Source organism: Nicotiana tabacum, chromosome 4 (assembly GCF_000715075.1).
Source record: "Nicotiana tabacum cultivar K326 chromosome 4, ASM71507v2, whole genome shotgun sequence".
NCBI lineage: Eukaryota > Viridiplantae > Streptophyta > Magnoliopsida > Solanales > Solanaceae > Nicotiana > Nicotiana tabacum.
The window spans coordinates 65,408,144-65,432,194 of record NC_134083.1 but is presented as its reverse complement, the minus strand read 5'-3'; the positions used below and the strand labels follow the sequence as shown (position 1 = coordinate 65,432,194).

General features: G+C 34.6%; 3 protein-coding genes, 1 long non-coding RNA gene and 3 other non-coding genes across 8 annotated transcripts; 5 read left to right on the top strand and 2 right to left on the bottom strand.

Annotated features, from left to right (window-relative positions):
* The first annotated feature begins 2,754 nt into the window (after positions 1–2,754).
* LOC107779020 (rRNA 2'-O-methyltransferase fibrillarin 1-like) lies at positions 2,755–6,452 on the top strand. The gene is made up of 7 exons (XM_016599360.2): positions 2,755–2,904; positions 3,002–3,330; positions 4,020–4,115; positions 4,204–4,281; positions 4,376–4,552; positions 5,903–5,971; positions 6,128–6,452. Exons 1-7 carry the CDS (start codon positions 2,886–2,888, stop codon positions 6,302–6,304), a joined length of 945 nt encoding a protein of 314 aa, XP_016454846.1. The 5' UTR covers positions 2,755–2,885; the 3' UTR covers positions 6,305–6,452.
* LOC142180497 (small nucleolar RNA snoR60) lies at positions 4,910–4,981 on the top strand. The gene has a single exon (XR_012709120.1). It is a non-coding gene; the product is annotated as a small nucleolar RNA snoR60 (small nucleolar RNA).
* LOC142180496 (small nucleolar RNA snoR60) lies at positions 5,377–5,448 on the top strand. Its single transcript, XR_012709119.1, has one exon. It is a non-coding gene; the product is annotated as a small nucleolar RNA snoR60 (small nucleolar RNA).
* A 570-nt stretch (positions 6,453–7,022) lies between the features above and the next one.
* Positions 7,023–9,975, top strand: LOC107779022 (uncharacterized). The gene is made up of 2 exons (XR_001646515.2): positions 7,023–7,264; positions 9,346–9,975. It is a non-coding gene; the product is annotated as an uncharacterized LOC107779022 (long non-coding RNA).
* Positions 9,976–11,608: 1,633 nt separating this feature from the next.
* On the bottom strand, positions 11,609–15,992 carry LOC107779023 (protein DETOXIFICATION 35-like). The gene is made up of 7 exons (XM_016599361.2): positions 15,401–15,992; positions 13,619–14,244; positions 13,141–13,197; positions 12,825–13,063; positions 12,606–12,724; positions 12,352–12,438; positions 11,609–12,054 (listed from the first exon to the last, which is right to left on the bottom strand). The coding sequence occupies exons 1-7, from the start codon at positions 15,680–15,682 to the stop codon at positions 11,959–11,961; spliced, it is 1,506 nt and encodes a 501-aa protein (XP_016454847.1). The 5' UTR covers positions 15,683–15,992; the 3' UTR covers positions 11,609–11,958.
* Positions 15,993–18,114: 2,122 nt separating this feature from the next.
* LOC142180498 (small nucleolar RNA Z267) lies at positions 18,115–18,186 on the top strand. Its single transcript, XR_012709121.1, has one exon. It is a non-coding gene; the product is annotated as a small nucleolar RNA Z267 (small nucleolar RNA).
* Positions 18,187–19,469: 1,283 nt separating this feature from the next.
* On the bottom strand, positions 19,470–22,667 carry LOC107779024 (protein DETOXIFICATION 35-like). Of its 2 annotated transcripts, NM_001325272.2 has the most exon segments (8): positions 19,480–19,688; positions 19,993–20,079; positions 20,173–20,291; positions 20,410–20,648; positions 20,728–20,784; positions 21,062–21,687; positions 22,263–22,579; positions 22,608–22,660. In NM_001325272.2, coding segments are annotated over 7 exon segments (1,524 nt in total). In that variant the 5' UTR covers positions 22,548–22,579; positions 22,608–22,660; the 3' UTR covers positions 19,480–19,577.
* Positions 22,668–24,051: the final 1,384 nt, after the last annotated feature.

Here is a 24,051-nt window from a genome sequence, read left to right as displayed (position 1 = left end):
CTACCCATACTCTCCGCCTTTTTGCTCAAGGCATCCGTAACCACATTCGCCTTGCCCGGATGATAAATGATGGTAATATCATAATCATTCAGTAACTCAAGCCACCTGCGCTACCTCAAATTGAGATCCCTTTGTTTGAACAAATGCTGTAAGTTGCGATGATCGGTGTAAACCTCACAAGACACCCATAAAGATAACACCTCCAGATCTTAAGAGCATAAACTATCGCGGCCAACTCCAAATCATGTACACGATAATTCTTCTCGTGGGGCTTCAGCTGATGTGAATCATATGCAATAACTCACCCCCTGCATCAATACACAACCCAGGACAATGTGTAAAGCGTCGCAATACACAGTATACATCCCTGAACCGGAAGGCAACACTAATACTGGTGCTGAAGTCAAGGCGATTTTGAGCTTCTGAAAGCTCCCCTCGCAATTATTAGACCATCATAACGGAGCACCCTTCTGGGTCAATCTAGTCAAAGGTGATGCAATAGATGAGAAACCCTCCACAAATCGATGATAATAACATGCTAACCCCAAGAAGCTCCTGATCTCGATCGCTGTAGTAGGAAGATGCCAACTATGAACTGCGTCGATCTTCTTGGGATCTACCTTAATACCCTCGCCTGATACAACATGCCCCAAGAATGCTACAGAATCTAACCAAAACTCACCACTTAAGATCTTAGCAAATGTTTTCCAACACTTAAGGCCAATAAGTCTGAAGTGAAAAATTGCACTTTAGATGACGTAAGGCCAAATAGGCCTGAAATGCAACCAATGGTTTCATGCATTTAGGCCAATAAATCTGAAGTAAAAAAATTACACTTCAACTACACTTAAGGTCAAATAGGTCTGGAGTGCAACAAATGATTTCACGCGCTCAAGGCCAATAAGTTTGAAGTAAAAATTGCACTTCAGATGCACTTAAGGCCAAAATGTCTGAAGTGCAACAAACGTTTTCCTACACTTAAGGCCAATAAGTATGAAGTGAAAAATTATACTTTAGATGCACTTAAGGCCAAAATGTCTGAAGTGCAACAACCATTTTTATGCACTTAAGGCCAAATAGGCATGAAATGCAAATTGCCCAGAAACATAAATCTGTTCTTCGAATTATAACAATCCAATATACGATTTAATACCTAAATCTACTCCAAATAAGATCAAATTTGAAACATAACCTCCAAATATCATTAAGAACAAACTTCAATCATCAATTTGTTAAAATAACAATAAATCTAACGAATCCTTTTTGCAATTAAGAAAAAGAAGAAGAAGAAATCCTATGCAATAGTAAAAAAATAAAGTGCCATAACAGCTCACCACTGCAAAGCATCATAAACTACCTTAAAATATGTTCACAAATACCATATAAAATCACTGTCACCCAAAGAAGAAGAAGAAGAAGAAAGATGAGGAAAAGGCATGCAGTTGTTTAAAATGTGGGTATAGGTTAAATGGGGAAACTAAAGAAATTTTTTGGTTACCAAATGGAGGTAAAAATTGCATGGGGCGCCCTATTTGGTTGCCCCTTTTTAACTTATACCCGTTTTATTTTTCCATTTGCATTCGTGCCCATTTTTTTTGTTAAAAATATTTTAAAAAGATGATTTTGCCCTTCTTTAATAAAAGACTATTGACAAACTGCAGGACAAAAACTTAAGCATGTTTAGGCTGAAGTTTTAGCAAATAAACTAAAAAACTCTAGCTTGTTTAGATTGAAGTTTCGGATAAAACTCAAGACAGTACTGTAGATTGCGTTACAAAACTTCAGCATGTTTTGGTATGAAGTTTTAACAAATGAACTAAATAACTTCAGCATGCATTAGCAAAAACTCTTTAGAAAATTACATACTGCAAGACAAAAACTTAAGCATGTTTAGTCTGAAGTTTTAGCAAATGAATTAAAAAACTTCAGCATGTTTAGTCTGAAATTTTAGCAAATGAACTAAATAACTTCAACATATTTTGTCTGAAATTTTAGCAAATGAACTAAATAACTTCAGCATGCATTAGCAAATACTCATTAGAAAATTACATACTACAAGACAAAAACTTAAGCATCTTTAGTCTGAAGTTTTAGCAAATAAACTAAATAACTTAAGCATGTTTAGTCTGAAGTTTTAGAAAATGAACTAAATAACTTAAGTATGTTTAGTCTGAAGTTTTAGCAAATGAACTAAATAAGTTAAGTATGTTTAGTCTGAAATTTTAGCAAATGAACTAAATAACTTCAGCATGTTTAGTCTGAAACTTTATCAAATGAACTAAATAACTTCAGCATGTTTAGACTGAAGTTTGAGATAAAATTCATGACAAAACTGTAGACTGCAGGATAAATAACTTCAGCATGCATTAGCATGAAGTTTTAGCTTTAATATGAAACAACTTCATGCTATATTAGCATGAAGTTTTAGCTTAAAGGTGAAACAACTTCATGCACGTGTGATTCTGAAGATGAATATGGACAAGTTTCTGATTTTTTTATAAAGTTGCTGAGAAGAGAGAAGGAGATCGTTTTATATCTTTTGTCAGGGGTGTAATTGTTATATTATTACGAATTTTTTGTGAGATGGCTACCAAATCAATAATTTTAAAAAATAGGATATAGGTTAAAAGATAATACAAATATAAGGAACGACGGCAAATTCTCAAAAGGAGAGGAGTATCGGCCCACTATGAATAAACTTGACGGCCCATTAGCCCAACTCGTCTCATTTTTTTCATCTCGCAAAACCCTAAACCCTGATTTATCATTATAAAACGTCCCCCCCCGCCCCCGACTTGAGAACGCCACTCAGCCTTAGGGTTCTATAGCGCACTTTTCTGCTCCGCTCTCTTACTACAGTCAACAAAGTTGCAGCAGCAGCAGCCATGGTTGCACCAACTAGAGGTATCAATATCATGTTCTACTTAATTAGGTCTAACGTAGTAATATCAGTATTTGTTTCTGTCCTAATATATGGTTTGTTCACTTGCTCCTTTTGCAGGTCGTGGAGGTGGTGGATTCAGGGGTGGTAGAGGAGATGGTGGAGGAAGAGGAGGACGAGGTGGTAGAGGTGGTTTTGGCGGCGGTAGAGGTGGTGGAGGAAGTGCGATGAAGCGCGGTGGTGGAAGAGGTGGAGGAGGCAGAGGCGGAGGAGGAAGAGGCGGAGGAAGGGGAGGACGTGGAGGAGGGTTTAAGGGTGGTAATAAGGTAGTGGTGGAGCCACATAGACATGGAGGTGTGTTTATTGCCAAGGGTAAGGAGGATGCTCTTTGTACTAAGAATTTGGTGCCCGGTGAAGCTGTCTACAATGAGAAGAGAATCTCTGTTCAGGTTAATAACATTTGCTTTGCGTTGTCTTTAGTTCAAAAAATGTTTTTAATGTTTGTCATGTGCATAACTTTAGATGATTATTTGTAAATGCTCGCAAGGTGGAATCTTTCTTGGATGTGCTATAAGCTTAGTGATATAAATTGGAAATATGAATTTAAAGTAAAGATTTGTTGATAAAAGTTTATGATTGGACCTTTTATTGGACTGTGACTTGTCTCAATCACTTTACAAATCAAGTTCAAATGTAAGTCAAATGGTGTTTTGCTGATGCTTTCAACTTGGAACAAGTAACAAGGAAATGCATATAAGTATAATGTATTGATTGTAAGGTGCAATTAAGTGTAACATTTTGATTTGCCCTTGTTCCACCCATCTCGTTTAAATTATTTACATGACTTGCCATGGAGTTCTGTTCTATTTGTTAGACATTTGAGAATTTAATCAGGTTTAATATATCTATAAAGTAATAACTTGTTAACCTTTTTATTTCAGAATTAACCAGCTTAAATAAATTTATAACGTAGTAATAACTTATTAACCTGTGCATTTCAAAACTAATCAGCTTTACTATTTCAATCAAGGTTTTTGTACTATACTACTTTGGCCACTGCTCGATCTTGTTATGCTGATGAAAATATATCCTTAATGTACAAGCTTATTGATTTATGTTATTGTTATTTTATCCTTAGAATGAAGATGGAACAAAGATTGAATATAGAGTGTGGAATCCCTTTCGTTCTAAGTTAGCAGCTGCAATTCTTGGAGGAGTTGATGATATCTGGATAGTAAGTTTGTTTCTTTTCTATTTAAAAGCTTGAATATATTTCTTGTTTCTATATTAACATTCTTCTTTCTGTATTGAATTTGTTCCAGAAACCTGGTGCTAAGGTCCTTTACCTTGGAGCTGCTTCAGGAACCACAGTGTCTCATGTTTCCGATCTTGTTGGTCCTGTAAGTGTCTATGCACATACTATTTATTATAATAAAGTCCCATATATAGTTGATGAATGTGCTTGTATTTACTAATTTCTCTTTTCTTTTGCAGGGTGGGGTGGTATATGCTGTTGAATTTTCTCACAGAAGTGGAAGGGACTTGGTGAACATGGCTAAGAAACGCACTAATGTTATCCCTATTATTGAGGATGCTAGACACCCAGCAAAATATAGAATGCTTGTTGGAATGGTGGATGTGATATTTTCCGATGTTGCTCAGCCTGATCAGGTTTGACTTTTAGGGCCATAGATGTGCAATAGTAGTCAATCAGTCTCGGAGTGCATGATCCATGGATTTATATTTCATTGATATTATTTTTGCATTATCATTTTTTCTTTAAGAAAAAAATTATGTTTGTCCTTTTTGGTTGAGTCTGGAGCTTGGTTGGTCTGTCTTTTTTGATCATTGTTTTGGCTATCCCTCTTCTTTTTCAAGGAACTTACAGTTTTGTGGCTGCTTTTGCTCCTTGTAGTGCTTTTATTTAACAAAGAAATGCCTAATGGTCTTTGAATTTCCTGCCCAATTCTTAGAAAATGCTTCTTTATCTTTGAATTTTCATTTCCTTTTGCTCTATGTTGAAATGGAAGTCAGATGATGACTTACTCGGATTCCCCTTCAAGACATTATGGGTGATGCAAAAACCGAGTTTCTGATGCTGTATTATTATTCCAGAGTTGGATTCTTTTTTCAGCTTGACTTTCCATCTTTTTCTTCTAAAAAAATAACTCTTTCTTTCTCTTTGATTCTGCTTGAAGAAAATGGAACACTACAACAGTTTCATACTTCCTTTTTGCACAAGTATTTCGTGTTGATTTTGAAATGAGTTGTTTTTTCGTGTTACAACAAGCTTTAATGAGATAAATCATGTAATTAGTTATTATATCTGGTTTACTTTTTATTTGCTTTAAGTTTCTTCCTAAACCTATTGTATTTGCCTAACCAGGAAGAGTAAATTTTGTATCTATAATGGTCTTTTAATTTCCTGCCCAATTCTTAGAAAATGATTCTTTATCTTTGAATTTTCTTTTCCTTTTGCTCTATGTTGAAATGGAAAGCAGATGATGACTTACTCGGATTCCCCTTCAAGACATTATGGGTGATGCAAAAACCGAGTTTCTGATGCTGTATTATTATTCCATAGTTGAATTCTTTTTTCAGCTTGACTTTCCATCTTTTTCTTCTAAAAAATAACTTTTACGTTCTTTCTCTTTGTTTCTGCTTGAAGAAAATGGAACACTGCAACAGTTTCATACTTCTTTTTGCACAAGTATTTCGAGTTGTTTTTTCTTGTTACAACAAGCTTTAATGAGTTAAATCATGTAATTAGTTATTATATCTGGTTTACTTTTATTTGCTTTAAGTTTCTTCCTAAACCTATTGTATTTGCCTAACGAGGAAGAGTAAATTTTGTATCTATTTATCTTTGTGGCTACAGTCTGGAGATTTATCCCCAAAAAGGAAGAAACTGTGGCTTCCTTTGAATTGTTTTAGGATGTATTTCCTTCCATTCTTGTCCGGCAGCATCAGTATATTGTATGAATTCTATACCAATGTTTTAATAAAATATTTTGTTTACAGGCAAGAATTTTAGCTCTGAATGCATCATACTTCTTGAAAGCTGGAGGTCACTTTGTTATATCAATCAAGGTTTGTATTATACTACTTTGGCCACTGCTCAATCTTGTTATGCTGATGAAAATATTTCCTTACAGTGCCACTTGTTCCTTGGTTTCTTCTATTTTTCTGTTGATTTTCTCTCTTTTCTTCTCTATTGTTGAAAAAATTCCCCTGTATTTTTTCTAGGCCAACTGCATAGATTCAACAGTGCCAGCTGAGGCTGTATTTGCTCAGGAAGTGAAGAAGCTACAAGCAGAGCAGTTTAAACCTATGGAACAGGTCACCCTTGAACCCTTTGAAAGGGACCACGCCTGTGTTGTGGGTGCCTATCGGGTGCCAAAGAAGCAAAAGGCTGCTGCCTAGAAAATTTAAGCTCATGCTGTTTGTTAGTTCCAGTTATTTGGTAGGAGGTTTTTAAAACACTCTTAAGCAGTGTCAACATTATATTTTTGATGGGGATGTGTAATGAGATTTTGTTTCTCTTATATTATTAGTTCATTTATGTTGGTTCCGTCTTCTTGCAGCTTGTTTATATTTCTTCACTATGACTATGACCTGTCTTTGGCAGCAGAAATAGTGCACTTCTGGTGCTGTCTATTATCTACCGACTTGTATTCAATGATCAGAGAAATGTTTTCAACAAAATCTACTGAATGTGCTGTAGTTAAACTTCACTATAGATAGTCGGTAGCAAAGATATGTTACTCTAAATTTCTGAAAGTCATTCTAGTGATTGAAAAATTGCATGCTACTCTAAATTGTACTCCCATCTCCATTTCAACACATCCTATGCTAACTAACTCACTACAATCACCCCAAGATGCCACAAACGCTGAAAGTGTGTATTATAGACTTTCGTCTTTCCATTTTGTTGTGCACAATTATTATATAAGGTATATCTTAGAATATCTTCTTTATTTTAAAATTAAAATATTGGTTACTGCATGAAGGGTTATTTTTGTTATATGATTGTAAAATCCATGTATTATTAGTCTTAGTATTTATATTTTACATGTTATCTCGCATACATAAATTCCGCTTAAGTTTGTTGATATTAGGTATGCCAAACGAAAAAATTGAAACTAAACATTGCATGAATAGTTTTATATTAATAATTTAAATTTTAGACGAAGATTATTTTTTCCATTACTCCTAACCAAATGTCAAAATCTTAGCAATTTTTGACTTTTCACAACTTATAAGAGGTGTTTTATTGACTAACCACCTCATCCAATTCTTTATCGGTCTTCTTCGTCTAGAATATTCCCTTAGTCTACCTTTTTCCATGTCTTCTCTGCTGGGTCTCACTTTCACAGTGTTCAGGTTAGTATTTCACTGCAAATTACTCTCTTCTTTTATTCTTCCTTTTTGTTGTTTGTTGCTCTGGAGTATTGCTTCTTTTTCCCCCTTTGTTTGTTATGCATATTTCGTGCGTATAATGCAGGTTCCTTTTTGTTTTTCTTCTTTGGGAATATGTGCTTCTATGAGTTTTATGATTTTGACTTAGGATTTTACATTTGTGATTTTACCAAAGTCCATTTTCTCATTTGTGGTTGTGATTGTTGAATCTAATTTCCTTTAGGTTTTTTTCCCTAATGAATTGAAGGATTAGGAGTTGTATTAGTTTGCTCTATTTTTCTAAATAAAAATAAGAGCATCTCTCTTTATTTATTATCAGTAACTCCAGATCAATTGTATTGAGCAACAAGAGAAAACATTTTTCTTTCAAGTTTCGTTGCGCGAAGGAATAAAAAATGATTGTCGTGTACATTTTGCAAGACCGATATTTCTTCGGTGCATATTCTGAAATTGTTTGCCAATCATTATATATGCTCATCTCGGTATAGCGTTGTGCGCCGTTGGTTAAACAATTAAATTAACTGGAGTTGAACCTGCTGCAAGCACTTGAAGCTCTGCAACTCTTTCATTGATCATGGCCCATTTTCCCACTTGACTGAGAACAATAACAATTATATCTCAATCCCCAAACAAGTCTTCTATTTGATTGAGAAATTCCTGCAGTTCAAGGGACTTCAGGGCTGAAGGATGAATGGAATTTTCAGGGAAACAAATGTTATATTTGCTTGTTTTGAACTCTATGCAAAACCCTTCTATTTAATTTGCTTTATATTTTGTGGATCTGAACTAATTGAAGATCTTCTTTGTTAACTAAATTTTGCATCTGAGATGGATCTTTCAATCTAAAAAAGCCCCCCAAAAAAAGAAGAGGAATTCACGTGTCAAAGAGAATTATATGTGCAAGCACATAAAAGATCATTAATATCTGTACATCCAAAAGGATCTTAATATTTAGTAGTTGTTTAGTGATTGAACATTTGATATTTGAGATTTGTGAGAATTTGATGACATATCGTAAATAACAATAGTAGAAGCTAACTTATAGAAAAATATATAATTAAAATAAATGTCTATCGAAGCTAAATAAAAGGGACAAAAAATATCTCAATGTATGACGTTGACAACTGCTGATAGCACTGAAATAGCTATTAGCTTCATGGTCTTCATCTTAAATTCATACTTTGAAAACTATAGTTTCATTACTCTATATTTGCATTAGTGTTTTTGCTTCAAGTTTTACCTTTTCTATTAGAGTGGAGATAATTGTGGGCTTACCCAGAGGCAAAATGTAGATATGCATCTTGAACTGAGCTGCCCATTTGGTTATCTTTTCCACCCTTTGCTTAATTCTGTGAATAGCAAGAATGCATTATTAACATATTATGTATCAGTTATCTTAACTTTCTTGACTGATGTATGGATAACTTCGTGCTGCATTTTAATATAAGTATCTCATTTTACTCTATTTGCCTCATAAAAGTAAAAAAAAGAGAGAGCAAGTATTGCACTTTCTTATTTATTCACGTTTCAATGTTGTTCTACTCTATTTGCCTCATAAAAGTAAAAAGGATCCAAGTGAAATAATTTCAGGTATGATAAATAGGTGACTCCCTCAAAGAACTCTCATTTGCTAGAAAATTGCTGAGTATGATTTTTTCTTCCCAGATGTGCACTTTAACTTGATTAAGCTAAGAATTTGCCTTAATTACTAAGATAAGATTTAATACTGGAGCATTTGTATAGAGTATATTTCGCTCAATATTAGTTATGCGGAACAGGAAACAAGGCTCTCTAAACTACTAAAGAAAGCATGTCTTATTTTTAGAATTACAATCTGTTAATTTAAGATTTTTTTTCACTTAAGTTCTCAAAAACGTTATCTTAGCATCTTTCTCCTTTCCTAATGTTGACTTTCCCATTTATATGCCTAGAATTTGTGTTAGTGTCAGTTGAAGAGGACACGACTTATTCTACTAGGACTTCAATTCTCTTCCAAAATTTTAGATATTTCTAATTGCTAAAATTCTAATTTAGCCATAGTTCAGGAGGACATTATTGGAAGAAATGGTACAATCTTTTTGGTGCAGAATCAGATTCTACATGCATCCATCTTGATCTAGGCCTCATTGTGGTCATTTCTGGTATTACTTACAGTTTTTGAGATATCAGTAATGTTGGGGATGCATTAATCGATCATGTTCTGCAAACAGTATTAGATTTCTCATAGGACACTTAAAAAAGAAGTAGGATAAGACTCACTTTGTGCAGTGAATGCAGCGGATACAAGCTCAAGTTTGTCATTTATATGGACATGTCAACTCTTACTTCTCTTGTCCAAAGTTGATGCATCATGGGTTTCCGCTGATAAACTAGCTCTTGTCATTCAGGAAATGACTAGACCTCAACAACACGCAGCAAAGAAACAAAATTGCTTCTCATTCTCATATTTGATGATTAGTTGTCTTGGCTGCTACTTTTAGGTGCTACATTTAGGACCACTTCATTTTGTTTTTAATAACTGCAAGGATTGGATCAATACATGTACTTCATCCGGTAAATCTGTGTGTTGGCATTTGAAGTTTTACCATTACAGTGTTCAGATAAATCTTGTACCTTCTCAATGTTTAAGAAAATTTTGGTTTCAATTTGAGAAATGAAACTTAAGATTTCTGTTAGTTTCTTTCTGAAAACAAATAGAAGTAGCTCACTTTTATTGTACTAAAGGAAAATAAAAATTCAATTTTTAGCGGGTGCTATGGTAATTGGTACAAGCTCATACTTAGAATTATAACACGCAAAAGAGCAGCATCTTAGAAAAAATCTGCAGCTTCTTTTGCATTACAAGAAGATTAATGGTCGACTCTTCAGCTTTGGCTTACTAATCTATAGAATTTATCAACATTTTTACTCAAATTTGATCAGGACTTACATAATTTCTATGTTAGTTATCTTGATAAATTCCAATTTAATTCTTCTTGTTAAGGCAGAATTGAAGATTGAGAGAACCCAATATGCTTCTTTAAGGAAATTGATATGCGAAAAGCGATATGCTTTACACATCTGCTTCGAGAACATCACGCCCACGCGTCTCCTAGATGTAATGGTAGGCTTGGTTCTGCTTGTCGGTTGTGCTGCGTGAGCCTCCAGATGCCTCCAAGCAAGTGAAGGTTTTTGGGGCAATTGCTGCGCTTGAAAGAAACTAGAAAATGTCTACTGAAATAATTGTATATATCTATTTAGTGAAACTTTCTCCTTTGTTTTTGTTTTATAATGCAACTTCTTTTGATTCTTGAGGGCAAATACAAAGGAGAAAATATTTACCAGTAGTGCAAAGTTCTTGCAATACACTATACGTTTGTTAATTGGGATATGAAATTTTGTTCGTCTGTGATGTAAACAACTAGATACAGTTTCGTAGCACCTTTTTATTTTTTCTATAGGTCAGTACCACTTTGTCGGGCCCGTGCTTAGCACTAAGGGTGTTCGTCGGTCGGTACGATATGGTATTTAGATATTTTGATTCGGCATTTTCGGTATTCGGTTTCTTAAAATACAATACCAATACCGTACCTAATTAAATTCGGTATGGTTCAGTTTTTCTCCTTTCGGTTTCGGTTTATTCGGTTTGGTAACTTCGGTTTATTCACTAACTAGTGCATAAAGTCATAGAATGTAATATTCTAAATTAAAGTACTCAAAAGTACAAAACTAAAAATATTTGTTGACAAAAGGCTTGTCCAAAAATAGCAAATATCAACCCAGAGAGAGAAAACTGTACATAAAAAAATAAATTTAATCATTAGAAATGTCTTGTTACTTGCTTAGAGTTAATTAATGAACTTAGAAAATAAAAGAAAAGTAAAATTTTAGATTTTTATATTTATGTTATAATTAATAATATGTGTATTGTGTAATATAACATATATTTCGGTACGGTATCGGTATTTCATTTTAAAATACCATACCTAATACCAATATTTTTTAAAACTTAAACCAAATACCATATCGAATACTAAATACCAAAATTTTCGATTTCGGTACGGTAATTCAGTATTTATCGAACTATGCAGAGCCCTACTTAGCACAGGCATGCTTCGTCTAGTATTAGCTATATAGCCAATTTGATGGAGGAAGGCTCTAGAACGTAAATCTCTACAGTATTAGCTAATTAACTTTGACACTGTTGTTTGATTTTGGTATAACTTTTTCTTGTCAACTACAGTGAAGATGGAATATGGAGTTTGGACAGAGGGAGTGGGGCATAGGAAAAAGTAATGTAACAAACACACAGAGACAACAGAGAAATTCTGGCAAAATGAAGGGTACTTTGTTATTAACTGAGGTTTCAGAGAAAAGATAATGGAGAAAGATCATAACGAACATCTATCCTAAACTTGTAATTTGCAGCTACTTTCCTATTAAAACGCAATCACAATGTTAAGAGTATCTTTTAGCTCGTGTCGATAAAAAAATTGTTAGCCTTTTTCTATGGGTATTTTAACGGTGTGCACCTCCTAATTTCCCGTACTGTCCTTGCTGTCATCCACCTTACATCTGACATGGATTTAGGCTCCACTACATTTAGATTCTATCCAAAATCATTAACTGGTTAACAGAAACAAAAACTGAAGACTCTTCTTCATCACAAAATTTTACTCTTAAGGTAAGCCCTTCGTAGGCTCGGTAATAAGAGGTTTTTCAGCTTCAAAGACTTGACCTCCCCACTTGCGCATGCGCTCTGCCGATAGCTCAACCTGCATTTCCATTTTCTTGTTACAACTAAGTACTTACAACACAAGACTAAAAGAAAAGGTCAACAAGAATGCATGACACACAAAATATTTAACTAGTATTGCTTCATATTTAATTTTTCAAAGAAAAGAGGAGGAATAGAAAACTCTGCAGTAGTTAAACAACTCCCTTTTCGCAATGATCTTCAAACAAAAATCTTCTGTTCTCTAATAGGTTAATCATTGTACGGAAGCAGTTGATTCCAACCAAGAATGAAGTAAAAATTTAATTGGACATATATTGCCAATTGTTTCACTTACCTCTTTATTCCAATCGATTCTGTAGAGTACAAATGAGAGTAGCAGTGTCTGCAAAGCAAGTCCAGCTATCATTCCTCCCCATAGACCCTGCAAGATAAAATAAATAATTGGGCTCAAAACTTTAGAGATACTAAAACAAAGCATTTCCTATTCATCACCAATAGTTTCCTATAAAAAGATGCTTATAAATGAAGAGTGAGATTAAACTTTGATGTACTTAAGATATGTAACTTTCAGAACGAGAGTTTATTTACCACAACTCCGAAGTTAGCGACATAACCAAGAATGTATCCTAAAGGAATACCAAAAACATAGTAAGATCCCAAATTGATATAAGCCACTAGACCTTGCCATCCACCTCCAATAGCAACACCTGCAAATGACAAAATAGTCCCAACAAGATCACAATAAGGACTATAAAAGACACAAGACACTTTTAACCATACAACAGTAAAATGGAATGAAAAGAATACCTGATATTACAGGCTGAACACTGTTAAGAAGCATTGTTATTCCAAGGAGCCAAGCAAGATCAGCAACGGCTCGTTGCAAATCCTTGCTGTTTGTGAAAAGAATGGCCAGATGATTTCTTACTGCCAATACTACAATCATGCAGACTATCCCAATGAGGAGTGATTGAAACACTGTGATAAATACACTATATTTGGTAGCCCTGGGACGCCCTAGCCCAAGCTCATTTGAGACACGAACACTGAGAAAGCAACAATACATTAGTACAAACTCACAAACAAATAAAGTCCATTTTTCTACAAGCTTCAAGACAATTACCTTATGGCAGCATTGATTCCAATGAACAACATTGCTTCCCATCCATCAACATTCATGCTGGAAAAAAAAGAGACACGACTCACAAGTTGGTTAAAAATGCTTAACAATATTTCATCTCATCAACAGCTATTCGCAAAGCCACAAACTTTGCACAGGCCCATTTAGTTGTTGAATTCAATCAAATACACAGTTAAGCTTAAAATTCAGTACTCTAGACAAATTAATTATCTCTTGATAAGACTTCACTAGCCTAAGTGAATGTTAAACTTCATTTTAACGAGCTTAAGCATTATACGGTTAATCATCCTACCGTAAATATGTTAACTACACATGATTCTACGCTAGGTGATTTCTTTGTATTTACCTTAGGTTTGGTAGGCAGATTTAGTAATGAGATTCCTGTGAAATAATCGAGGTGTGCATAAACTGGATGAAAACTACCATTATTAAAAAAAAAAAGCCAAGACACAAAACTCACCAAATAGAGAGGGATCCAACAGAAGTAACTGCATCCTTGAGATGTCCTGTGAGGATAATGATACTCATCATGTACCACATTTCAAGGCATAGCATAACTGCCGAGGAAACTGAGAGTCTAACAAAGGCCCAAATCTCATTGAATGCCGACGAGGACCATCCGGTCCACCCATCCTTGCACCAGACAAGTACGTAAACAAATTGAGCCATTGCATTGGCCCAACCTGTAACATTAAAGGCTAAAGCAGCTCCATTTGTTCCCCAGTTAAATACATATATGAATAACCATAGCAGAACAGCATGGAGTAAAAGAGCCACAAATCCAATAGAAGCCAGCACACAAACTTTACTCTGGGCTTGCAGAAATTTTGAGGTGGGAATAGTGATCGCCAGGGAATACAACTCGGGGATTGTTAACATGGCAAATTTCCCAGCAAGTACAGCAATATCATGTTCTTGGCCAAGAAGCTTAAGTACTGGTGTTGCAAAAATATAAATTGGCAACAGAATGAATGTACTAAACAATAGAATAATCATCGAGCGTTGTGTATAAACGCCAAGCATGTGTATTTGCCCAGCACCAAATGCCTGTCCACACAGTGTCTCCAAAGCACTTCCCATACCCAACTACAGAAATATTACAACAAATACCCAAATAAGACTCTAACATTACAGAAGTTATTTATGCAACAACAGTATAAAATGACGAAGAAGGTCCCTCATGTTGGGGTAGGTTTAAAATAGTCTAAGCAGCTTTGGTCCTAGTTTTTCAAAAGTGAGCACCTTTAGGCGTGTTAAATATTTAACAAACTCTAGTCATTATATTTAACGGGAACTGTAAAACAAAATTAACCAAAAACACCTCTAATCCCAGCAATTGCAACACCAAAACTGCACGAGACACCAAAGATAGACCGAAAGTAGCAGAACAGGAGATGCAAAAACTGCACCTTCAAATGTGAAGGTCCGTTAGTATCTTTTTCTTTCATAAGTAAGTTAAATCTAACAACAAGGGTTTGTTACACAAAAACTAAGAGGATTCAATATTTATTTTTGTAGCCGTTATACATAGATTATAATTATACACAGTTAGACACATATTATACATGAATTAGACAAATATTATACCCGGCTATTTTAGTTTAAGAGATTAGCAACTTGTTTGGATGGTTGTTACCTATTGTATATCGTATTGTTATTTTAAATACGATGTTTGTTTTGGTTGTTACTTAAATTTTATTTTTATTGTATCGTATCGTTAAATCCGTCGTTACGTAACGACGAAATGTGCCACTTTACGTAACGACCGATTTGGTGTGGTCGCGTCGTTACCTAATCTTTTTCTCTCAATCTCACCCTTCATTATAATTAAATGATTTTATTTTATCATTTATCCTATATTTTTATATAATAATTTTACTCCGTATCATAATTTTTCCTTATAGTATTGAAGTTTATTCTTCATATAGCTTATGCGTGATATCATGAAACTACGTCAAACGATATAATCTATCCAAACATTGTATTCATCAAACAATACAATACAATACATTATGAAACGATACGTAACAACCATCCAAACAAGCAGCTATTTGGGTTAATTCTTCTTAAATAATTGACGAAAACAAAAAGGTGCATACTTTTGTGCATATTTTTGACACATTTACGTGACCGAAACTGCTTTCAAAGAATTACTTTAGATCAACCAAACATAAAAAGACTATTTATGTAATTTTCTGGCAATAACAGCAAAGGAAAAAATAGGGGAGGAAGTAGTACGAACCATGCAGCCGAAAGAGAAAGTACCAATGACATTTTGAGCAACAGAAACAGCAGAGAGTTCAATAGCACCAAGATGACCACAGAAAGCAACAGTAATGGAATAGATCCCAAACTGGCAAATTATGTTAAAAGCTATTGGGCCACCAATCTCCCATAGCTTGAAAGTCTCGATCCAGAAGATAGCCCACCATTGTTTCAGGCTTTTAACGGGCCGGTAATCACCGTCGAGCCCAATGAGCTGGTGGTGGTCGCCGGCGAAGTCGGGGAGAAATGGTGTTTCCATTTACTCCTAGACCTAGTACGTAGAGAAATCACAATTCTCCGCGTTTTGCGCTGACTTGTACTGTTATAATATCTCGTAAAGCCCAAATGGATACAAACTAGTACAACGACAGTTAAAGGTATTTACAAAATGCAAGGACAAAGAAGTCTCATAAAATAATGGGCGGCCAGAAATACGTTTACGACACGCCTTCTCTAATTGTGTAGGATCTAAGTGCGTGTATTTGGTCACGTTAAAGAGGAAGATGGATCTGTGAGTGTTTAACTTTTATTGGTTTCCGCAAAGCTTATTTGGTGTCTTGTGATATCCAACACCTCCAATCTTTTAATGCCCTAATATATACTTTTGTTTTCCCAAATTAGCCCTCAATCTAATGAGAATTATTATTTGAACTAACTTGTTAGTAAAACTTTTACTACAAAATATGGTAGAAACTCTCCATCTTCAGTTCCAACTCACATCTCAAACTTATGAAAGTATTAAATCTTATGCGGAGACAAAGATTTGGTAAGATTAGGATATTTGCGCTCGGGTGGCCCTCTGACATTGAGGTTACGAACGAACCCACGCGGGTGTCCATTGGTTTCCGCAAGTGACTTTTTAGCGTATATATATACACGATATTTTAAATTTATTTATCTGATTTTATCTAAGTTTTTCTATTTATAAAAGGTAATTAACTTTTTTTAACAAAATATATTCAAATTCGGTAAAAAATAATAATTTATCTATAACTTAAATATAACAACAACAACAACAACTATCCAGTATAATCCCACAAATGGGGTATGAGGAGGGTACGATGTACGCAGCCTTACCTTTACCTTGAAATGACAGAGAGACTATTTCCCATAGACCCTCGGATTACAACTTAAATATAATTTTTTTTAATACAGAATCCGGTCAAAAACTACAATTTATATACAACTTATATATAATTATGTTAGTTGTATATATTTTGTATGCCGTTTCTATACCCGAAATACACACTATATACAATTTGTTTGTTTTCTTTTTCGAGTTTCAATAAATTCTAATCAAAATCACTTCAAATCTTCACCAAATTTTCTCAAAACTGAGATATAAGCTCCATAAGGAATTCCCAATCATTTACAGCAACTCCTAATCCAAAAAATAACAATTTCAAAAAATTCTATTTTCAAATTTAAAGCTTCGAAATTTTTTAATGTTGTTCAATGGTTATGTTGGGAAAAATTATATCCCGCCCAGGAATAATATCCATGATAATAACAATAAACAAGAGAGTAACAACGATATCAAATCTTTTATCGGGGTAAAATACAATACCCAAACGAAATAATATTATTACTATAATATTATAACTTAGTAGTGTCAAGAGACTACTATAATTTTTTTTGAAAGAAATAACACTATTTAAAACACCTCACTACAATATTACTCACACTCACTATTTATTCCACGTTAATACGTGGATTACTCTCTTACTTCTATGGCTTCTATATGTTTTGGTGTGTTTGAAATGTGGATACATCGTCCCTGTTTATAGCTGAATGGATGCTTAACACAACCAATCAAAATTGGTTCTGCCGCCTACTTGCCAATTTGCAAGATTGCAAATTTGGTTAATAAGTTGTTCCACCGCCCAAGTTACTTTTTGTAACTTGTTATAACCAAACTTCTGACTTTGTTTATCTCTCTTTTCCTTGTTCTTTTGTTTTTCTTATTTTAGTTATTTGTTTACTTTTCACGGGACTAGTTCCCACAGATTATTCATTTAAAGAGACGGTGATGAAAAACTACAAATCTTACGTGGGCGAACAACGTGTTCGATATTTTTCAGCAATTGATCCCACACTTCTCTTCTGCGCCCACAGTTTCTAACAACGAAAAACCATTAATACATACTTTATATACTTTTCGACTAACAAAATGCAATTAGCTTCAATCGGCCGGCCGGTATATTTCATGCTCCAGGAATGAGTGAACACAACCCTTTACATTTGAATAGAAAAAAATGTTCATTAAAAAATTGATGATGTATTATTTTCAGATCTTTTATAATATGTATCCCTGTTTATGAATGGATGATGCTATAAACTATGAAGCTTGGAGACATTGCCCGTAAATAGTTGGCGCAACCTCTAAATTAAACAGTGTAGGGCTGTTACAAGGGCGATAAGTAACTTTACTCAACCTGTTAATTACTACAAAAATGATTTCTTTTCGTGCAACTGTAAGACGATTTCCAATGAAATTACCTGAAAATCTAGCCAAACTTTATCAGAATTGGCAATGGCTGTGACATGCCAAGGGGTTGTCTGGCTCTATTGTGTATCTTTTGTCATTTTGCCCATCAGAACTCTTCTGATTAACTTTCTTTAAGTTTGTTGAGAAAGATTGAAATTATATAGCTCAATGTACGTGCTTAAAATGTCTCTTTAAATGAATTAACCATGCCTATGATGGTATTAAATATACTTTGAGTATTTCACTTTGAAACTAACTTAACTCTGAGGCCGGAGGCTTTATTCCTTTGAAAAATAAAATAAAAAATGAATTAACCATCAATGGTCCTACGAAATAACGGTAATTAATTGCTCCTCTAGGTTAGGAGAACCAATTATTAAGAGCGAATATTCATATCCTTTGAAATAAACTAGCGTTTGGACATAGATTTGGTTGAAACTTGAAAAAAAAAAATTTTAAAGTTGTGTTGAAGAATAACTTTTTAAGAGTAGAGGAAAACTTTTACCCAAAAATTGGCCTAAATCATCAAATTTCATGAACAACCGGTATTTTTAACTTGTTTTTAAAAAAAGTAAAAAAAATTCTATGTCCAAACCGGAGCAAATGAATTGTCATCCAGGAAAAGAAAGGAGAAAAATTCATATTATCTGAAAGAGAGAAGTCAAAAGAGAAGTCACATGCACTTTTTGAGAAAGTTCTTAACTCTCAAGTCTAGTGTCTAGTTAACTCTCAAGTTCTTAACTACTCTTCTTACTCTTCCTCTAATGTCTAGTGTAGTTAGCATTTCGTGACCTTAGTACTTTATTCGTCCCATTTTAATGTAAAAATAGCACAAGCTACACAGTTTTCGAACTGGTAATTGAAAAATAGCCAGCATTTGTAAAGTCATTGAAAAATAGCTACTATTTTGTTGCAACACGGACCGGTCCAGCATAATATACTGGAGATTGGTGCACCTGTATATGAACTTCCAGCATATTATGCTGGAACTCTAACACGAGGAAAGTTCCACCATAATATACTGGAGATTGGAGCACCTGTGTATGAACTTCCAGCATATTATGCTGAACTGAAATATTATACTGGAACTCCAGTATATTATGCTGGAATATTTTCTGAATTTTGAACAGTGTTTTCGTTCAGATTTATCTTTAAATGAAAAGTGGCTAAATTCGATTACTTTTGAAACTGTGACTATTTTTCAATTACCACTTATAAATGTGTCTATTTTTGAATTTCTCCCCATTTTAATTCTTGCTTTAGCTTTTTTTGAGTCCACTAAGAAAAATAAAAAATACAAGATAAGTGTAATTTACTAAATTACCCGTATTAAACGCTTTTTGGGAATTGGGTAGTAGTATTAAAAGAACTACTACTTTAATATTAAGGTTATAGTTAAAAACAATTAACAAATTTAATTTTAAATTCTTAAAGTGATAATTATTTTGAGATAATTTTTTAAAACTAAAATGACATTGAAAATGGGACGGAAGGAGTAATTGATACTCCCCGAGAAGCCAGAATCAATGCATTTTAGGCACTAAAGTAGAATAGAAAATAGAAGGAACAAAATTGCCAATGACTCATATTTAAAGTGTAGGCTCCGTCCTAAATCATACACTACTAAACAAAAAGTAACAAGAAGATAATTCTTCATTCAGTTGTATCACGCGTAAATCTTAGCTCTTAAGCCCTTTGGAGAATGGGGACTAGCAGTTTTCTCCGTTTCAATGTGTTGACCTCCCCATTTCCGCATGCGCTCTGTCGTCTGCTCAACCTGCATTTCCATTTTCTTATTACTACTACAAAAGACTAATGAAGTGTTTAACTTAGTCTTACTTCAGTTTTAAGTTTCCAAAGAAAAGGTAGAAGGACTAGAAAATTCTGCACTACTTGAACTACTGGCCTTGTCACAGCGATCTTGATACAAACTTTCAAGTTAAAAACAAAATTTACTGCTGTCTATATAGAGTAACTTCTGCAGAGGATCAGCAGATGACTCTAACAAATAATCAAACTAAAATGTCGAACATGAAGTGTTATGGAGTTTAATTGAATAAAAATAACCATTATTCACATACCTCTTTATTCCAATCAATTCTATACAGTACTACTGAGAGTAGCAGTGTTTGCAAAGCAAGTCCAGCTATCATTCCTCCCCATAGTCCCTAAAAGAAATTTGGTTGAGAGTAAGAGATTCAAAAAGATTTAAATTTCGATGTACTTGAGATGTGTAACTTTCAGGACGAGGGTTTATTTACCATAACTCCGAAGTTCGCCACATAGCCAAGAACGTATCCTAGAGGAATACCAAAAACATAGTAAGAGCCTAAATTGATATAAGCCACTAGACCTTGCCATCCACCTCCAATAGCAACACCTGCAAGTGAAAAATAGCCCCAACAAGATCACTATGTATTGACATTTGACACTTTAAGGACTATGAAGGAGTAAGACGCTCTATGTATTGACACAGTAAAACTGATTTAACGCAACACCTGATATCACAGGCTGAACGCTGTTAAGAAGCATTGTTATTCCTAGAAGCCAAGCAAGGTCAGCTACGGCACGTTGCAGAACCTTGCTGTTTGTGAAAAGAATGGCCAGATGATTTCTTATTGCCAATACTACAATCATGCATACTATCCCAATGAGAAGCGACTGAAACACTGTGACACAGACGCTATACTTGGTTGCCCTGGCACGTCCTAGCCCAAGCTCATTTGAGACACGAACACTGGAAAAGCAACAGGATATTAGCACAGAGTTACAAACAAATTAAATGCACATTTCTGCAAGCTTTAGAATTTCATTACCTTATAGCAGCATTTACTCCTATGAAAAACATTGCTTCAAATCCATCAATATTTATGCTGAAAGACAGAAAACATTGACATGAATCTAAATATAGAACTCACAACATTTCATCTCACTGTCAGTTACAAATAACAAAGAACTCTGCACTGCCAAATTGTGCTGTTCAAGTCAAATCAAACTCACATTTTATGCTCAAAAGGCAGTACCCTGGATCAAGAATCTCTAGATAAAACTTCAGTAGCTAGAGAATGTCTAGCTTCATTTTACCAAGCTTAAGCAGAACCAAGACAAGAGACTAACCAAATAGGAAAAGAACCAAGACAAGAGACTAACCAAATAGAGAGGGATCCAACTGCAATGACTGCATCTTTGAGATGGCCGGTGAGAATAATAATACTCATCATGTACCAGGTTTCAAGGCATAGCATAACAGCCGACTCAATTGACAGTCTAACAAAAGCCCATATGTCATTGAATGCTGACCGAGACCATCCCTTCCACCCATCCTTGCACCAAACAACTACGTAAACAAATTGAGCTATTGCATTGGCCCAACCTACGAGATTAAAGGATATAGCTGCCCCGGTTAAACCCCATTTAAATACAAAAATAAAGAGCCATAGGAGAAGAGCATGGACCAAGAGAGCCACAAAACCAATCCAGGCCAGCACACCAACTTTACTCTGGGCTTGCAGAAATTTTGAAGTGGGAATATTGATAGACAGGGAATACAACTCAGGTATGGTTAACATGGCAAACCTCCCCGCAACAACAGCAATCTCATGATCTTGGCCAAGGAGCTTAAGTATTGGAGTCGCGAAAATATAGATTGGTAAGAGAAGGAAGGTACTCAGAAGTAGAATTATCATTGAGCGTTGTGTGTAAACTCCAAGCATGTGTACTTGCCCAGCACCAAATGCCTGCCCACAGAGCGTCTCCAGAGCACTCCCCATGCCTATCTACAGATAGATTACATATACCCATATAAGAAACAAAGGAGTCATAAGAAAGATGAGAATAAATAATCCCAGTATAAAGTTCCGCATAACTAATACATCGTTCCATTTGCAACTTCAGCCTCCTATTACTAATTTAATATCTAACTGATACAAGATCTGCTTTTGATTACAAAATCACAATATAACTAATGCAAGTTTTAGTTTGAGGTATTAAACTATGCATTGCTAATACTGGAATAACCGGTGCTCGAAAGAGGATGTGGAATAAAATTACATTTAATAACAGTACTTAGACATAATTATCTAATGACAAAGGTAGGCAACCACTGCATAATCAATTAACAAAATTGTGTCATTATTCTCAGTCTAACTCCGTTTTAGATTGTTATTATTAGTAGCATAACATATTAACATTCCATTTTAAAGTAATTAAACAATTTGTGCAGTACAACAAAGAGTATTATAGTAGTTGCGGTAGTAGGAATTAGGAAATATACCCATATGAGAAACTAAAAGCACAAAAGCGCATTAATTAATAACGAATAATAAAAGGAAAAAGAAAGAGGGGCACGAACCATGAAGCCGAAAGCGAAAATACCAATGACAGTTTGAGCAACAGAAACAGCAGAAAGCTCTGTAGCTCCAAGATGACCACAGAAAGCAACAGTAATTGCGTAGAGTCCGTACTGGCAGATAATGTTGAAAGCTATTGGGCCACCAATCTCCCATAGCTTTGCACTCTCGATCCAGAATACAGCCCACCATTCCTTCAGCCCTCTAATCGGCCGGTAGTCACCGTCGGGGCCGATGAGCTGGAAGTGGTGGTCGCCGGAATAGTCATCGAGCAATGGTGATTCCATTTACTCCTACTACTTTGAAAAATTACACACTTCTCCGCGTTTTGCTCTGACTTTCTTGTTATTGTAGTAAGTATTATTATTTTAGTTATTGAGCAATAAAGAAATGTCAACTTGACGCATTTTGGATTTTTTATAGCACGTGTTTGGCGTGTAGAACTAGATATCCACACAATTAATTTATTTAGTTCCATAGAATGATATGAATTTTTTATTTAAATATTAATAACATATATAGCTATAGAAATCTCATGGCGGACCAAAAGGAATTTCTTTTTTAAAACTCTATATTCAGTCGAATGGAGTCATTTATGGAGGAATTAAGTATATAAAAGAAGATACTATGCACTTGAATCACGTATATGCCTCCGTATATGGCACGTGTTTGGCGTGAAGAACTATAACAAACTGTTGTTGGGTCTTGATAACGTCCACCTACCCTAAAATAAACTTGTGCTTCCAAAATTAGCCCTTAGTCTTATTATTGAACTAGTAAATTGACAAGGCATAAATTTAATTTAATTTTCCCCCCTAAAATTAGTTGAGATAAAAGAGATAAATTTAATCTATATATGCAGGAGCCACGTTTATCTGAACCAATAGCTTTAGTTTAGACTCTATACATATATTAAAACCTATAAAATAAGTACAAATATTAAATTTTGAATCTTGGCCATAAAATTTAATTCTTGGATCCACGTTTGTGTATATTTGTGCAATCAAAAATCAATCATATATATTGATGAAATCAAAAGAATATATATATATATATATATAATTAGAATTATAGCTTAGATTAATTGCATTTTTCATGAATTATACATTTTCTATTAATTACTAGATGCTTGCTGCCCGTGCAGAGCATAGGCCAATGACCAACTCTTCAACAACAGAATCCTAGGATAAGTGATCAACTTTATTAATTAACACCAAATGTTATGTAGTAAGTTATATACATCTTGTAAGTTAGTCTAAAAGTTAACAGGCGCAGACATTTGCATTCTCGTGTGTATATCGCAGATACATGTCATGACCTACCACATCATCATGCCACGTAAGTACCATTTGGCGTATATTAATGCCATGCAGAAGCTTACATAGGAGGCATGCTAGCATTTGTGAGAAGATTCTAGATGAGTATGGACATTTCCTTAGGAATACCCTAGATCTCTATGGATTTGCTAGGAAATTTCTTGAAATCTTTTAGGTTTTTAGAGAGTTCTAGAGAAAGCACTTATCTTGTATATATTAAGGACTTGTGTAACAATTAATATTTACATACTAGCCCCTAGGAGACTAGTATATAAAGGGAGCCATTCATTTGTAATTCACCAAGCAAAACAATCAAGTTCTCTCTAATACAAAAGTTTTCTTTGACAATTCTCTTGTGTTCTAACATTCCTTTAGCGATCTTTAGTGTATTAAGGTTGACTTGGCATAGCAAGATCGTGACCAAGTTGTGCAAAATCGTGAGCGAGTTGTCAAGTGCCGCACATGTACTTAGTCA